This window comes from Pieris brassicae, chromosome 3 (genome assembly GCF_905147105.1).
Source record: "Pieris brassicae chromosome 3, ilPieBrab1.1, whole genome shotgun sequence".
Classification (NCBI taxonomy): Eukaryota; Metazoa; Arthropoda; class Insecta; order Lepidoptera; family Pieridae; genus Pieris; species Pieris brassicae.
In genome coordinates, this window is record NC_059667.1 from 5,012,575 (window position 1) to 5,029,891 (window position 17,317).

At 34.1% G+C, this 17,317-nt stretch overlaps 4 protein-coding genes across 6 annotated transcripts; 1 reads left to right on the plus strand and 3 right to left on the minus strand.

The window, feature by feature from the left end:
- Nucleotides 1-26: 26 nt before the first annotated feature.
- On the minus strand, nucleotides 27-2,757 carry LOC123707637 (zinc finger protein 184-like). Of its 2 annotated transcripts, XM_045657871.1 has the most exons (3): nucleotides 2,318-2,757; nucleotides 1,614-2,241; nucleotides 27-453 (listed from the first exon to the last, which is right to left on the minus strand). In XM_045657871.1, exons 1-3 carry the CDS (start codon nucleotides 2,688-2,690, stop codon nucleotides 204-206), a joined length of 1,251 nt encoding a protein of 416 aa, XP_045513827.1. In that variant the 5' UTR covers nucleotides 2,691-2,757; the 3' UTR covers nucleotides 27-203. The 2 variants fall into 2 exon arrangements, with proteins under 2 accessions (XP_045513827.1, XP_045513828.1); XM_045657872.1 differs by lacking the exon at nucleotides 2,318-2,757 and having other exon boundaries at nucleotides 1,614-2,299.
- Nucleotides 2,758-5,042: 2,285 nt separating this feature from the next.
- LOC123706677 (60S ribosomal protein L5) lies at nucleotides 5,043-7,417 on the minus strand. The gene is made up of 7 exons (XM_045655996.1): nucleotides 7,304-7,417; nucleotides 6,744-6,857; nucleotides 6,521-6,670; nucleotides 6,126-6,286; nucleotides 5,872-6,030; nucleotides 5,477-5,594; nucleotides 5,043-5,275 (listed from the first exon to the last, which is right to left on the minus strand). Exons 1-7 carry the CDS (start codon nucleotides 7,304-7,306, stop codon nucleotides 5,078-5,080), a joined length of 903 nt encoding a protein of 300 aa, XP_045511952.1. The 5' UTR covers nucleotides 7,307-7,417; the 3' UTR covers nucleotides 5,043-5,077.
- A 149-nt stretch (nucleotides 7,418-7,566) lies between these two features.
- On the plus strand, nucleotides 7,567-10,389 carry LOC123706678 (1-acyl-sn-glycerol-3-phosphate acyltransferase alpha-like). Its single transcript, XM_045655998.1, has 5 exons — nucleotides 7,567-7,869; nucleotides 7,946-8,079; nucleotides 8,153-8,334; nucleotides 10,001-10,166; nucleotides 10,235-10,389. The coding sequence occupies exons 1-5, from the start codon at nucleotides 7,679-7,681 to the stop codon at nucleotides 10,387-10,389; spliced, it is 828 nt and encodes a 275-aa protein (XP_045511954.1). The 5' UTR covers nucleotides 7,567-7,678.
- On the minus strand, nucleotides 8,328-15,714 carry LOC123706676 (protein-associating with the carboxyl-terminal domain of ezrin). 2 transcript variants are annotated; one of them, XM_045655994.1, is made up of 8 exons: nucleotides 15,001-15,542; nucleotides 14,737-14,922; nucleotides 14,452-14,591; nucleotides 14,095-14,204; nucleotides 13,570-13,899; nucleotides 13,204-13,391; nucleotides 10,860-11,623; nucleotides 8,328-8,714 (listed from the first exon to the last, which is right to left on the minus strand). In XM_045655994.1, exons 1-7 carry the CDS (start codon nucleotides 15,208-15,210, stop codon nucleotides 10,877-10,879), a joined length of 1,911 nt encoding a protein of 636 aa, XP_045511950.1. In that variant the 5' UTR covers nucleotides 15,211-15,542; the 3' UTR covers nucleotides 8,328-8,714; nucleotides 10,860-10,876. The 2 variants fall into 2 exon arrangements, with proteins under 2 accessions (XP_045511950.1, XP_045511951.1); XM_045655995.1 differs by lacking the exon at nucleotides 8,328-8,714 and adding an exon at nucleotides 15,556-15,714 and having other exon boundaries at nucleotides 10,872-11,623; nucleotides 15,001-15,189.
- Nucleotides 15,715-17,317: the final 1,603 nt, after the last annotated feature.

Genomic DNA, 17,317 nt, shown 5'->3' on the forward strand with positions numbered 1-17,317 from the left:
TTTTATTTGTGAATAGTACATTTGTATTTATAACCCCATAATGACATTCCTTTGAAACAATAACATTTATATCACACAATTTTATTTGTAGTGCAGGATTGAAAGATTAATTGCTTCAATTTAAAAATCAATACGCTGTAAAACTGTCTGCTTTGATTGGTATATATTCTGGGCTATACCTCCTATTGATATCATTTCTATTATTATTTTATTTGAATTGAGCTTTTAACTGTCCTCGATTCTTTCCACTTAAAATCTGCCCATTTATACTTAATGTTATGGACAGTCATCATATGTTTGTTAAGGCTTGTGCTATATGTGAACCGTTGTACACAAACTGGGCAAGTAAATGGTTTTTCTCTTGTGTGGACTCGTTGATGTCGCTGAACATCACCACTTGAAAAGAATGCTACGTTACACACTCTACATTTGTAAGATTTGTCGCCAGCATGCCTGTAAATCAAAAAGGAAGTACATAGTTTGAGGTACTTACAAATGCACAGTAAATAAAAATGGACAGAGACAATTGTGTCCGCAAGGGAGGCGCTAACCTAATCTAACCACTGTTACTTTGGAAATAGCGAATGCCATCGATCGGATGTGACATAAAGGCTTCTCTCGGAGTTTCCAGCCAATGAGACCCCTAAGAAATTATGAGACTGGATCTTCAGCTTTCTGGCCGATTGGAGCATGTTCCGACCCGTGAAGGCTGGGATCCAACAAGACATGTGTCCTATCCCCGAGCCTGTTTCTTCTGCATATCAATAATATATTGCAACTTAGCAACATTCATTGCTATGCGGACGACAGCACTGGGGATACCCTTTAGACTGACCATGTAGGTATTTCTCGGGCAGTTGTCGATCATTACCGGAACAAACTTGTATTTCAAGTTGAAAATTTGGGGGGACTGGAGGCCCTTTGTACCTATGGGGCCTTCGGCTGCAGTCTAAAAAACCCTTAATACGCCCCTACTTCCTCATGACCGTAATCAACGAAGTTTAGTAGACGCATCATGATATCAATTCGCTGCTACTTTGGCCTTCGCATATATTTCCGATTGTGACTTCAGAAAGACCAAGCTTGTGCTGTAGAAAAATGCTGCGACCAGTGGCTCACTTATGGTTCTGAAACCTGGCCCCTTGGCAAGAAATACGAAATTTCTTTCCTTATTTTTGAGGGGAAGATTTTACGAAGAATGTTGACCCTGTTTGCGACGACGATGTTTGCGAGTATTCGCTACAATTAGAACTTTATAAAATTAAGAGGAAGAAGATGACAACCCGGTAGACCGAGGCTGCGATGGTGGGATGGAGTTGTCAAGGACTTTGAAACAATAGGGGTTGGAAGTTGGACGCGGGAAGCACTGTATAGATTTCGATGGCAAAGTGTACTTGCGGAGGCTAAGGCTCACAAGGATACAGCCCCAGCCACTGATGATGATAATGATTGTCAGTTTCAGTTAACAACAGGTGAGCCTCCTGCCAGTTCTCCCTATATCACAAAAATTCAATTTGCTTAACTTGGAACAACAAAAAAATGAATGTTCACAGGAGAAGTTATTAGCAATATAAGATAACACTTATAATTAAGAAAGATAATTAAACCGTTACCTCTTCAAGTGAACAATTAGATTTTTCTTTGTATGAGTCTTATAACCACATAAATGACATTCAACTTTCTTTTCTGAACTATGCTTCTTCTTATGGTTTAGCAATTCTGAAGATGTCACAAATGTATCTCCACAATCCTCACAATTGTAATTCCTCACATTATAGTGACGGTGCATATGATGTTGTAAGCTTTCATGCGATTTTAACTTTTTTTGGCAAAGATTACATGAAAATGTGGCATTCTCATGTACTTTAGAATGTTTTTTCAGAGTAAAAGCATGTTTGAATTGCTTTCCACATACAGTACACATGTAGTATGTTAAATTACTATGTATCTTTTTATGGGCTGAAAGACTAGAAGATTGTGTAAATGACTTTCCACATTCACAGTGATATGGTCGTTCTCCATTATGTCTGCGCATATGATTTACTAAAGTTTGACTATGTGGTGTACTATAGGTACACCTTGAGCAGTGATATCTTCGGCTAGGACCAAATCCTGTTATTTTTCCCACATTTCCTTTGTGTGTCTTCATATGCTGTTTAAACAACGTACCATTTTCTAGAATTTTATCACACATCCTACATTGATATTGGGTTAAACCTTTATTAACATTTTCATGCAAATCTAAAATTTAAACATTTTATTTAAAGTAAAATTTTAAATACTAAGATAATGAAATAAGCTTCATTCAGCAACATACCCAAATTTTCCTCTTTATTAACAAGTAGCTCATGATTAAAATTATAACCCTTGATATCATTTTTTACACATTTACTTAAATCATTATCAAAATAAATTTCTTGGCAGATAGCTAAAAACCTCTCATCAAAAGTAATACATTTTTGGCGGAACTTGTAAGCCTTTTCCAACTCATCCACGCATTCATAACAAATAACATGTGGCAAATTCTTTTCATTTGATAAAACTATTTGAAAACATTCTAATAAAGTATTGAGTATGTTTTTAGATTTTCCATCTGGATTAAACAAATCCATAGCATTATTTACGTAATTTAAGCAGATTCTGCAGAGAGAAGAGACGTCGGCCACTTTATTTGTATTCATAACACTCATTACATAAAAAGCTAAATAAAGTTTCAACGGTATTTATAAAATTACTAAATATATATATATTTGTTTAAAATTAATCTTTATAGTTTTGTGTTTAAAATAAACTCGTGACGGCTATTAAATTTTGTTTACAGTAGATGTGTTTATTGATTTTTTTTATATACTCATTTTCTTTGCTAAATCTGTGAGAATATTATTAGGTACATGATATTATAATTGAAAAATACAATAAACTTTATATACACCACAGATAAAGTGGAGATGTAAATAGAGGTGAACATTGACTATTTACATGTAGGTTTTTGGTATTAACCACAGACAGGGAAGGCCGTATAAAACAGGCAGTAGCCCTTATCACGGGCTATAGCCCTCGTGCTCGCCATCGTACCACACTACCTGTAGGGGGCATACGACCCTGAACACCAGAGGCACGTTAGCGTACATTTAAACCTTCCTTTCAAACGTAGACACGTATAATACATTAGGTCCTTACGTATGAAATTGGCGTTTCGTATGGGAGGAACAAAAAGTCGAATATTTTTAAATATAATATATTTAATTAATCAAAATATGAACCATTGTTTTCTATGCACTTTTGCCATATCATAGGTAGTTCATTGATCCCTTTACTAAAAAAACCAGTCGGACGGGAATCAATAAAATCTGTGACGGAGATTTGGACTGCCCCATCAGAGTAAATTTTTTTCCCTTGCAAGAAGTTGTCCAAATTTTGAAAAAAATGGTAATCTGTTGGAGCAAGGTCCGGGGAGTACGGAGGATGTCTTAGACATTTCAATTAAAGCTCTTCTGATTTGGTAGCCGTCTGATGTGCAATGTGTGGTATAGCGTTGTCGTGAAGTAGCAGTGGCCTGGAGCGATTGACCAGCCTAGGTTGTTTAGCCGCTAGCTTTTCCATCATGGTTTGCAATTGCTGAGAATAGACATCAGCCGTAATAGTCTGGCCAGATTTGAGAAAACTGCAATGAACAATACCGGCACTAGTCCACCAAACGCTTACAAGTAACTTTTTTGGGGTTAATTTTCGCTTGGGGCAGGATTTGGCTGGCTGGCCAGGATCCAACCATTGCGCTGAGCGCTTCCGATTATCGTAAAGAATCCATTTTTCATCACAGGTAATGATTCGGTTTATATATAAATACCTTCATTATTGTGCCGGTTCAGTAATGTAACGCGGCAGTAGACGCGCGTTTGCCTGTTTGCTTCAGTCAATTCGTGAGGTACCCACCTTTCAAGCTTTTTAATCTTCCCAATTTGCTTCAAGTGAATTAAAACAGTTTTATCAGTAACACCGCAGCCTACACCTAACTCGGACGTGGTTTGCGATGGATCCGCTTCCACAATTGCCTTCAATACTTCATTATCAACTCGGGTCTCAGGCTGTCCACGGGGCTTGTTATGCAGGTTCAAATTTCCAGAACGAAAACGTTGGAACCAAAAACGAACTCTGTTTTCTTTTGCAACATGACCGCCATACACATCATTCACCCTTCGAGTCGTTTCCGCAGCACTAGTGCCACGGCGGAACTCGTACTTGTAAATAATGCGATACTTTAAGTTTTCCATTTTGTAAAATAAGTGACACAAACAGAAAAAAAAAACAAATGAATGACGGTCATCGAACCACAAATCATGTATTTGCTGTACGAATTTGAAATTCCTAACGAAAGAGGAGGTATTTGAGGTCAAAGTGGCCAGTACGACAAAACGCCAATTTCATATACCTAATACATGTGTAAATCACCCATATTTGTAAGTAAACTTACATAAATTTCTTTCGTTCCTATAATATTGTGATTGTCGTTATAATTTTAGTGACGTGTTAAATGCTATTTTATCATTTTTTATGGCCCGCACGGTTTGTGCATTGTAGTTCAGTGTAAAAAAATATAATTATCAAAGGAAAAGGAATTTAAGAGTGGAAATTAAATCTAAAAAATAAAAGATCAATTCTTAGAGCTACATAAAAAAAAAAGAGTGTAAGACAAGATATTTACATAAATTTACTTTGATATTGCCTAAATTTTTATATCATTACTTAAGATAAAAGTTTATATGTGGGTCTAATGTTGCAAGTAAACAGGATACGGTAATTTTATGAACAGGCATTTTATACAAAGCATATTGGAAATCAGGAGAATCTACTAAATTACAATAATTCGTTAAGATTTGGTGTGATGTTTATTAACATCAATACTTGAAATAAATGAAATGAATGGACCATGCAAATAATTTTTAATATTACCTAAACTGACTGAAAAATTTAATCCTGACTTTTATTGCAATTCAAATTTAATATCTATAGAATCAGGAATTTATTATAAAATAATGATACAGTTCAATTTGTAAGGCTTTATTGATGTTAAGGGCCATTAAGCATCCTGAGCTTGAGATTGAAGTTTTTTGATGTAAGACTCCTTCTTTTGACTGACTCGGTTCTTTCTTTCTGCCAATGTCAACTTGCGTTTGGTCCACCTCTTTTTCTTGGCAGGGTCTTTCTTAGATTCTTTCTTCTTGTATGAAGGGTCAGCTCGAATGGCTTCGTGAGCTTTTTTGTATGAGCCTTCCACCTGTACAAAATTTTTATAAATTTTTTACCAGCTCAAAAACAGATTTGCATAATGTTTGTGGCAATATAAAGTCAAATTCTCTGCAAGTAACAAAGGTATTAGACAGTAAAATTGCACATTAATTTTGTCCAAATTCGACACTGTTGTAACTAGGTATAATTACTCAGTAATTTGGTTGGACGTTTAAGTAGTTCAACTTACCGCATCTGCAGCAACACCAAGTTTGATGTATTTGCTAAATTGTCTTTTGAAGGAATCTTCATCTTCTTGTTCCAAATTACGCATGTATTCAGCAACATGAAGACCAAAGATATGAGCTCTGAAGAATTAAAATAAGATACATATATAGACAAAATAAAACACAATATAGACAAAAAACAATGTGATTAGAAATAGCACAATTGAAGATGTGATTAAAACCGGTTCTAAAAATTAAGTTTTAATTTTTATAACAACCAAAAATCTTAATATTAATGTAGCTCTGCAATGCTGATTGAAAAATAGATAAGGCTACTTTTCAAAGGATGAGAAGAGCAAGTTGAAATGTTTTTAATACAATTCTACATTTAACAATAATTAGATTATATATATTTTACCTGTGAACCTCGGCATTGAATTTCTTTGCTTCAGCATCATAACCAGGGAACCTTTTGATGGAGTGTGGAACATTAAGGCCACCATCAACTGCACCCTTCATGGCACCAAAAACTCTTGCGCCTGTAGTTGTTCTTGCAAGACCAACATCCAAGTAACACCTAAAAGATCCACCAATAAAATTAAACTTTGATGTTGGCAAAAATAAAATTATGATAAACTTAAGAGCTTAACATACCTAAATTTGAATATTTACCTAAATGCACCTGGTCCATTGTCTACAGGCTCTACATTGTACTCATCACCCGTAACTTCAGTTGCTCCAGTGTAAAGAGAATCTAACCCAAGTCTTTGCAACAGACGTCTTGCCAGCAACAAGCCTGTGCAGTAAGCAGCAGCATAGTTGGTTAAACCCACCTATTAAAAAAGCAATATTACTCAAGTGTACAAGTAGTATTACAATTTGACAAAATTAACTGTTGTTTATTCAGTATTGAACGTATAACAACAGGGTGTTATGCATTTGTACAGTGCTTCAGACCGCCCGTTCAAAATCATCATTTTGTCCATTTAAATAGTTTGACATGTACAGTAAATTTATCTTTTAAACAGGTTGGACCTACGCAACCAAAACAAACTTAGATTGCTTACCTTGATACCATAACGAGGTAATTCATGAGAATAGGCAGCACAAACAATGTGGTCTCCTTCAATGCGAGAGTATGCGACCTGGCAGGTGACATCCTTATTAGATAAACGGACAATCAGACGGTATTTAGGAGTATTGTATTTGTTCTTGTCCTGAAAAAGGATATTACAATAAATTAATACGAGTTTCTGGTTGAATATGGCCAAGCAATATTTTTTTAATTACCTGAACAACAAGTCGTTTGCGGGCATAATAGTCAGTTTTTCCTTCACGACGCCTCCTAAACTTAACTTGATAACGCTTGAAGTATTGTTTGTTTTTAACTACTTTGACGAAACCCTGGGGAGTGAACACATTCTTCAATAAGTGATAACAACAAAATTTATGAATTAAGATTATATCGACTTATATCAGAGACACTATTAAATCATTTTCGTTGCTTCCGAATACAAATTTCTGAATGTAACACACAAAACGTGTATTATAAACAGACAAATTCGTGCCCGTCCACAACATCAGATGACGCGCATGTGTCGATTTCTCATCATACAAAGTACCTAACTTTAAGCAATACAATTTATTTACAGTAAGCCTGTAAGACAATTATAAAAGTTGAATCACAATATGCCAAATAACTTATTTAGTCTAGCGTTGGGCACACGTCAATAACTTAATCACTCAATATTATAGACATCACGAAGTTTACACCGAAAATACTTAAAAAACAATTAGTACAACAGTTCGTAGAAACATTAAAAACATATATTTTGTTAAATTAATCTCACCATTTTAATTTATTTCAATATAATTACGAGCACTCCGGCTCCTGCAACGGCGTGCTCTTAAAAAGGAAGGAATTATAAAATATGTCAAGACTATCAGCCACTAGAGAGATTGATATTGTCAACTCAATATGAATTGTCAACGACGACACTTGACATAAATGATGCGAGATGCGGAACGTTTTTTTAATTCATAATATATTGAAATTAAAAATAATAACTACTATACTGCGTGTACTATTAAATTGCCAATTGATTGTTAAAAGTATATATTTTTATTACTTGAGTATTACTATTTAGTGTTTTAGAGCAGTGGCAACATTATTTTATCAAACGTAATGAAAAAAGAGATTCTATTTCCTTTCTCTATGGTTCGTTATGGCTTCCTTCTATTCATATCCTGAATTATTTTTGGCGGGTTTTATATTTACCTTGCCTTTTTTGTATGAAAAAAGCAATGTTTTTCGATATTACTTAAAGTTTTTTCTTTATTATGCCTATGTATTAATTACTTGTACCGTTCTGTTACCAGTAGTGCTTCTTTATCCGCGCGATGTAACAAATTTGGTGTAAGTTATTGATTATTTTTATTAGTATTGTCTAATCACCTTTACTCGTTTAAAAATAAATTAAAAAATTCTATAGAGTTGCTTCAAGATTTTGCCGATATGCCTCTCATATTGTAGGCATAGAATGGGAATTGCGTGGACTTGAAAATTGGAATAATGAGGAGTGCTACATTGTTATTTCCAACCACCAAAGTTCACTTGATATATTGGGTAATATAGAAAATATATTTAAATAAAACATATAGTTGGATCTTACTCTTTAATATCGTACTCATTTTTCAAGGCATGTTTGAGATGTGGCCAAGAATGAAGCGTTGCACTGTTGTAGCTAAGAGACCTCTGATGTTTGCTGGTGCTTTTGGATTTGGTGCTTGGTGTTCTGGTCTTGTATTTATAGATCGCTTAAAAACAGAGAAGGCGCGACAACTAATGAAGGAAGCTACTGAAAGAGTTATAGCTGAGAAGGTATTCTAAGTTGATTTTATACAATACATTTAAAATAAAGCATAACGACATGTGCCTGTTCAAAGTTACAACCATGTAAGAAAGACAGTAAGTATAATTTTAAAAAATAATTTAAAAAGTTTGTTATAGTCTTCTGTTTAAAAATTTCGATCTTCATTTCAATAGCCCGCTCACTTATCGGACGAAACATAACTTCGTTATATTCCGCCCATTTTAAAGCAGTGTTTAAAGTCCTATGTCGTCTTTATTCGCTCGCACAATCTCCACATCAGTTAACAGTTCATATCTTTGTACTCGTTTTCGGCATCACCAGCAGCCCATTCTTGAACTTCTATCTCACTTGTTTGAGGATCATTCGGTCCTCTCAATCTAATAAACAGCTGAGAAAAAAGGAACATCGTTCGTCAATATCAGTGAGAAATCCAGGGTGCAAATGCTTCCATGGTTTGTTAATTAGGAATGCTTTAACATCGACCCAGCAATTAGCCAAACAAAAAAATGTATCCTTTAAAGATATTGATTTTAATGAGAATGATCCATGAGAATCTCGGAACATAATGCAAGACACGAGACCAAATGTGATTTTCGACAATTTAACATTATGTCAATATAGCAGGAATATTGCAAAAAATTTGCCGTTTTTAGAGATCAGTTCATCTGCTGATGGATGCCTGAGGAGGCAAATTATCAGACAAAAGATGGCAACGAAACGCTTGAATTCAGTTTAAATTACTAAAGGAACAAGTGTTATCGTGCAAAAACCAAATGGCCCATCCATTTGATAACAAACTGAAAGACGTGATTATTTAAATGCCCGCAGGTTTTTTTGATTTTCCAACAATAAGCAATTAAAGTTTATGGGTTCTACTCTGATCTTAATCATTTTCCTTCCGGAAGTCGACAGCTATTTGTCAGAGGCAAGGAACTATGATCGAGCAACGATCGCCAGTATAAACCAAATTCGTCAGCATTGTAAACCTGTACCGCTGTTATTTTTTTCCTTGAAAACTTTCTGTAATTCTAGTTGAAATTGTCCGGTAGCGGCTTCATAAGTCGACAGTTTTCCACAATTTTTAAATGTCACTTTCGGTTTTTTTTTAATTTGTCTAACCAGCTTGCATTATTCCCGCTGTTGGATTCTGTAACCTAGGCGATGAAAAATACGAACTTATGCACAAACCATGTCAACCATGCCTTTGTTTCCAAAACTACCTAAAGCACAAAGCATCTTTTAATATTGTATTTTTCGATTTATTCAGTGTTTTTCGTACACCGGGACCACCTTCTGTTTGGCTAACAAACTTTATCTTTGTTCTTCTTAATGTCGCGTACACTTGACATGCTATACTTAATTTCCGAGAAATGATAGGGTACCTGTCACCTTTATATATATACATTAATTTTAATGTTGAATCTTTACATGGCTGGGCCACGATTTCAGCGGGCGCGCTAAGTTGACACAACACGACACGATAGGCGAAAGCGAATAGACGAAACTCTAAAGACAGATTGGCTCATGGCAGACCGCACCTACACTCGGCTCCCCGCGAACCCCTTACGCGGCCGGTTTACAGCGATCATCGAACAAGCTCCCGCTTGTGTAACGAGGCCCTACTATATTTTCTATTAATATTATTCATGAAACATGTTTTTTTAATTATTTCAGACCAAATTGTGGGTGTTCCCTGAAGGGGCACGATATAATAAGGGTTCAATTCAACCATTTAAAAAAGGAGCATTCTATTTAGCTATAGATGCTCAAATCCCAATAATGCCTGTTGTATTTAGTCAGTACTATTTTCTTGATAATGACACAAATACATTTGAACCAGGTAAGTCTTTGAAACTGAATAATCAATATTGTTAGGTCAACATAATACAATACTATTATTGTTACCAGGCAAAGTTGTTATAACTACTCTTCCACCAATTCCTACTAAGGGCATGACCCACAATGATTTGGAGACTCTCTCTGAAATGGCACGACAGCAAATGACAGAAGTATTTAATGAATCCTCCAAAGATCTTGTCAGGCAAAGTAAAATTTCTATGTAATTTTCGACATTTTAACATGTGTTAATTTGTTTGCTAGTGACAATGTTTTAAGTTAATTTCAATCAATCTGTATTTTTCCTAGTCACACTTTAGTGCTTATAATATTTTTAGATAATATGTTTATATAATTTGATGTCATATACATTTGGCTTAGCCATATATTATCTGTATTGTTATTTGGCTGTGTATATACCTTATGGTATGGTTATTAATTGTGTGTTGGTTGTGAATTGGGCACTTAATATTAAGTTTAAGAGGCAAGTTATACACATTTTTAAATTGTTATATTTTAATATAACATAAAGAAGTTTAGCAATTTAAATATGTACAATATAACATCATATAAAACCATAAATACATAAGTCAACCTTGAATATTATTTTGTAATCTCATTATTCCAGATACAAGGTAGTTACATTTAAAATATATTATACCTGTTTTTATTTTAAGCAATAAATAATTATACTAACTTTGTTTTTGCTTACTATCAATCATTCCATGTATCCTCCCAACCAGTATTTTCATCTTCTTCATTACCAGGTACAAAGTTTAATTTATAACTTAACTCTTGATTACTTTCATCTTTTAACAAAACAACTTTCTGTTTCTCTATAACAGGTGTCATGTCAGCAAAAAAATCAAAATCATCTTCTTTCTTAGTCTGTTCCACTTTACTTTTGATATCCAACTCTGATATGTCTTTAATTTTACTTTTTGCCACTAAGCCAGCTTTTTGTAATAAAACAGAATGGTCTTGCTCTTCGTGAGGATAAATATCACCATGTTGTAAGATATTATTTGTTTCTTGATCATCTTGCACAGAACTACAATCATGCATAGGGACGAGACTACGATTTGTATTTTCCCAATCATCCCATTCTTCATCAGACTCATTTTTTAAATTTAAAATATATTGTGTACTTTCTATATCCACAGACTCACCACCGACAGGAGTAGGTCGTTCATTTAAAACCAATGTTTGATCAAACATAGAATTTGAATTAATTGAAAATATGTTTTCAGAGCATTGCTTATTCTGTAAACTTTTTCTATTTGCAAATTCATCAGAACTTTTTGGTATAGAATCATTGGAGTTTGGCCTGCCATCAGTAAAAAGTTTAGTACGCTTTCCTCCTACTACAGTGTCCGCTCCTAATATTGGTACTAGTTCACTTAAGCACATCAGGGTAGCAGAAACCAAGTCATCATCAGTATCCTTTATACCAAGTAGTAGCTGAAAATAAAAGTGTATAAAAAATATAAAAAAAACACTATTACTGATCTTAAAACAGCATAGTTATTCTGTTACATGAGACATATTGGAATCTTGCAATATAGATGAATGAACAATAATTATGCTCATTCTAAACACACAGCCTTGACTCTATATATTAGGTCCTTACATATGAAATTGGCGTTTTGTCGTACTGGCCACTTTGACCTCAAATACCTCCTCTTTGGTTAGGAATTTCAAATTCAAATTTGTACAGCTATTTACTCATGTATTTCTGCTTCGATGACCGTCATTCATTTGTTTTTTTCTGTTTGCGTCACTCATTTTACAAAATGGAAAACTTAAAATATCGCATTATTTACGAGTACGAGTTCCGCCGTGGCACTAGTGCTGCGGAAACGACTCGAAGGGTGAATGATGTGTATGGCTGTCATGTTGCAAAAGAAAACACAGTTCGTTTTTGGTACCAACGTTTTCGTTCTGGAAATTTTGACCTGCTGAACAAGCCCCGTGGACGGCCTGAGACCCAAGTTGATAATGAAGTATTGAAGGCAATTGTGGAAGCGGAACCATCGCAAACCATGTCCGAGTTAGCTGCAGGCTGCGGTGTTAGTGATAAAACTGTTTTAATTCACTTGAAGCGAATTGGGAAGATCAAAAAGCTTGAAAAATGGGTACCTCACGAATTGACTGAAGCAAACCGGCAAACGCGCGTTGACTGATGGGTATATTACTGAACCGGCACAATAATGAAGGTATTTATATATAAACCGAATCATTACCTGTGATGAAAAATGGATTCTTTACGATAATCGGAAGCGCTCAGCGCAATGGTTGGATCCTGGCCAGCCAGCCAAATCCTACCCCAAGCGAAAATTAACCCCAAAAAAGTTACTTGTAAGCGTTTGGTGGACTAGTGCCGGTATTGTTTATTGTTTTCTCAAATCTGGCCAGACTATTACGGCTGATGTCTATTGTCAGCAATTGCAAACCATGATGGAAAAGCTAGCGGCTAAGCAACCTAGGCTGGTCAATCGCTCCACGCCCCTGCTACTTCACGACAATGCTAGACTACACACTGCACACCTACCAAATTAGAAGAACTTCAATTGGAATGTTTAAGACATCCTCCGTACTCCCCAGACCTTGCTCCAACAGATTACCATTTTTTTCGAAATTTGGCCAACTTCTTGCAAGGGAAAAAATTTAACTCTGATGGGGCAGTCCAAATCGCCTTCACAGATTTTATTGATTCCCGTCCGACTGTTTTTTTTAGTAAAGGGATCAATGAACTACCTATGAGATGGCAAAACTGCATAGAAAAAAATGGTTCATACTTTGATTAATTAAATATATTATATTTAAAAATATTCGACTTTTTGTTCCTCTCATACAAAACGCCAATTTCATATGTAAGGACCTTATATTAGTATATAGTGTAAATATGTCTTTAATCTACCTGTCTTCTATACAAAACATACTACTCCATTAAAATTTTACGGATTTAACTTTGAGGGAATTGATCTAAATATGTGAAATGAATGGTAAATCTGAGCTGCATAGAAAAAATTTTTTTTTACCTCTGGTAAAATTTGGTGAGCAAGCTCTTCATGTGAAAAAACATTGACATATTTAGAGAAGTGGCTCAATAATAGCATTCTTATTTGACTATCTCTGACAGAAAATAGCTGTATTACTCTTGGCTTTAAATACTCCTTAAAGATAGTAACACAAAAAAATCCATTTTGTTCCCCATTCTGTGTTCTGTCTGAAAAATAAAATTATTAAAAGTTAAAAAAATCATGTCAAGTAAGTAATCTTAAGTTGCTATATGGGAATGTCATTCAATCATGTTATGTTCAGACCTTCAGTTCAGTGTTTTGTAATGAATATCATTTACAGCATACTACATAATAATCTTAAGAATATTTAATAAAAAGATTTACCATAACGGGGTTTTAAAATATATGGTATTACATTCTTTCTGGCTGTATGGTCCAAAAGCGTTAAACGGGAAAGCAATAATCCTCCAAATTGTTTAGCAACAGTTTCTTCATCATAACATTTAAGGCATTTTAGAATATCAGAAAAAAAATGCATTTTCTCATCACTTCCCTTCAATGGTAAATTACTCAAGAATTTGTATACTGATATAAATTCATGGTTGAAAAAGTTGTGTTGCAGTATTTCTAACAGATTTGGTCTTTTCTTGCAATCAGAATTTTGCAGGAACTCTCTACAATACTCCTTAAATTCATTGAGATGTGAGACTTCATCTGTGGAAAGAAATAAAGTTGGGCTTTGAAGTTTCTTATGTACTGGTTACCACTCTCATAACACTGCAAATAAACAGAGACCAATTTTTTTTAAAGCAATTGAGGTCAAGCCTGTAATAATAAGAGTTGTATATTTATATGGCCAAGACACTTGATCAGAATGTTATTAAATTATGTATACACATAAATACATACCATTATTACATCCCTTAAATACATCTTCCACCAACACTGCAAAGGCGTACTGGTCAACTTTAGTTGTTACTTGGTTAGAATCTTCATTTGGATCCACAGCTTTATCATACCTTAATAGTGAACATAACATTTTTGTTTTAATAACTTTATCATATAAAGTTGTCATCATCACATACCATTTTCTTATTTAATCAAAAAGGACCACCCAACTCAAGTCAAATACATATAAAAAATATTTCTTTACTATAAGATACCATATTTAATCTCTACATTACTATTCATAAAGTAATTTAAATATTTAACCTTATATGGTGTAACATAGTTTTGAATTATAGCACCTTTAACTTCAGGATTTACCTGTGAATTCTAGCCTGTTTAAGATATGCTGGAGTTAATTCAGAAAAACTGCATAGATATTGCAGACCACCTAGTTTCCATTGTCCATCACCCGATAAATATATTGAACTTATACTTATATTATTGTGGGACACACAACCCTAAAATAAATATTGTTTTTAATAATAGTTGTTTTTTATATTGACATTACTAACAATTTATTTGATTAAATTAGTCACATTTACTCCTATTGAAGCAAATTTAGACTGGATTGAGATATTAAGTTAAAATTTGAATGTTACTTACTTGCTCATGTAAAAAAACTAATGCCTGTAGAATATTATTGATTCCGATACATTTCTGTAGTGGAGTTTGTGATGATAACACATGTGCTAAAGGTTGCACAAATTCAGTTGCTAAATGAAATGTAGATCTTTGTTGCCAAGCTGATAAATATCTAACAATAAATGGATGCCGATATTTAAGAATATTCTAAAAATAATTTTGAAATTAATAAAATTTAAACATTGCAAGTAACACAAATAACATTAACTAACAATTTTGTCTTACATTGCAAAACTTTTTTAATGGTGTAGAAACTGTCCATAATGGTCCCATAATTGTTTCTCCTTTAAAGACAGACACAGATCCATCTCCGTTTAAACCAAAATATCGGCAGCTATCTCTAATTGTAGCTTTATAGTGACACCAAAAATCTGTGGTTTCCGTCGGTTTTTCGTCGATTTCTAAACCTTTTAACTGAGAAGCATCATTGCCCATGTTGACAAATTATCAATTTTTTTTCTTTGAGATTAGAACTTCACGCTAGATTAACATGTCACATTTAATTTTACAAGACCAACCACAAGCGTTGATGTTTTATATTACTAATATAAATTACATCGATACAATAATAACTCATATGTATTATAAACAAGATATTAAATTGATTAAAATTCACAGATAACTATTAATTAGTAAGACGACGTTGCCAACATGATTTCGAAATATTGTTGTGTTTTCCCAAAAGTAGTGTAGATTTATTGAAGTTGAAATAAATATTATTAAATAAAATTATGTTATTTATTACAAAGTATTCTTAGATGTTATAATTATTAACTATACCTTCCCCGTCGTTTGTCTCTGCTATGTAAAAACATAAAGAACTAAGAACGATATCTTTGTTCTGTCGCCGTTAACGTAGATATTTGGTCGCTTCGCTTAAACATTATTTCGACTTCCAATTTAAATGTTTACGAAACATACATATCCTTCGTTCGTATTAAATAATAATAGAATCTAAGGATACAATATTAACTTTTAAAAATTGTTGCAACCGTACTAACATATTATCTCAAATAAATAGATGTAACAGAGCAGTAATTAGTAAAAAAAATTCTAATAGTCCGCATGATCGCCATTTAGTGCTAGGTGCTGTGTTACAGTGTTAGATTATTAGTGCTACACTTATCTAAATAGTGCTAAATCTATTACAGAAAGTATTAAGTGGGCAAGCTCATTGCAGAAGAGTAATTAGAGGACTAGAAACACTATATACATGTAAAGAAGTGTATACGTAAATATATCTATTAAGGGATGTCAATAATATATATTTGTTAACAGGATTTTATAAGTGGACTGTAGTATTGGAATAAACTTAAGATGTAACCGAAGGGTACCACAGGATTTTGCTCGGTGTGTTCTACGAATCTCCTTTCTCTCTGAATCGTTACAAAAATATCGGTATAGGCAGCGGCACGTAAGTCTAGCGATGGCCGATACGTGGAGGGGATTGCTGCGTATGTGTACTGTCGCGCACGCAATACATTATATGCCACTTTTTATTTATTTTTTTTTATTTATTTACACTTCGTTACACTACAAAACAAAAATAAAAATTAACATAATTAAATCAAAAGGAGGGCAACTGGCGGCCTTATCGCTTACGAGCGATCTCTTCCAGGCAACCACTGTCAGTAAAGAAAAAAATAAATGTATTAAATAAGATAGGCAAGTAGTGCAAAATACATGTAATACACAGTTATTAAAACAAAACTAAACAGGAATAAAATATTAAAGATACATTAAAGAGTAAAAAGACACATAAATCACGATAATTTAAGATAAGTCTCACGTCAGTTAGTAGTTAGTAAGAAAGTTAGGGATACGATGTGGACAGGTAATGTTTGTACAGAAGAAATTTAAAGGAAGATAAAGAAGGAGCTAAGCGAATAGGGACGGGAAGTGAATTCTATAGCTTAACTGCGGAGACCTTAAAGGAATCGCCAAGAAAGGAGGAGTTATGAGATGGGATTTCAAGGGTATAGTTTTCGAAAGAACGTAAGCTATAGTTATGGGCTCCCAAAAAATTGAAATCATTTTTGAGATAGGAATTAGTTTTAGGGTTGAACAGTATGGAATATAGGAGATAAAGAACATGAGCATCACGTCGCTGACGAATTGGCAACCAGCCTAGCCGCTTACGGAACGCAGAGATATGATCGTACTTTCTTAGACCGAATATAAATCTGATACAGAAATTTTGGAGACGATCCAGTCTATTTAGCAATTCCTCGTTAAGATCGAAGGAGCAAGAATCGGCGTAGTCCAGTAAAGGCAGGAGGAGAGATTGCGCCAGTGAGGTTTTGGTACCAAAGGGAAGAAAATTACTAAGACGTCGAAGGATACTGGAGGCACCGTATAATTTTCGGCTAACTTCTTTAACATGCTGCTCCCAGGATAAATTTTGATCAAATAAAACCCCCAAATTTTTTACTGTACGGCTAAAATTTAAAATTACACCATCGATATGGATAGGGGGTATCCTGGCCCAATCAATTCTCGTCGTGAAATAGGGGCTGCCAATAATTAAAACCTTACTCTTTTT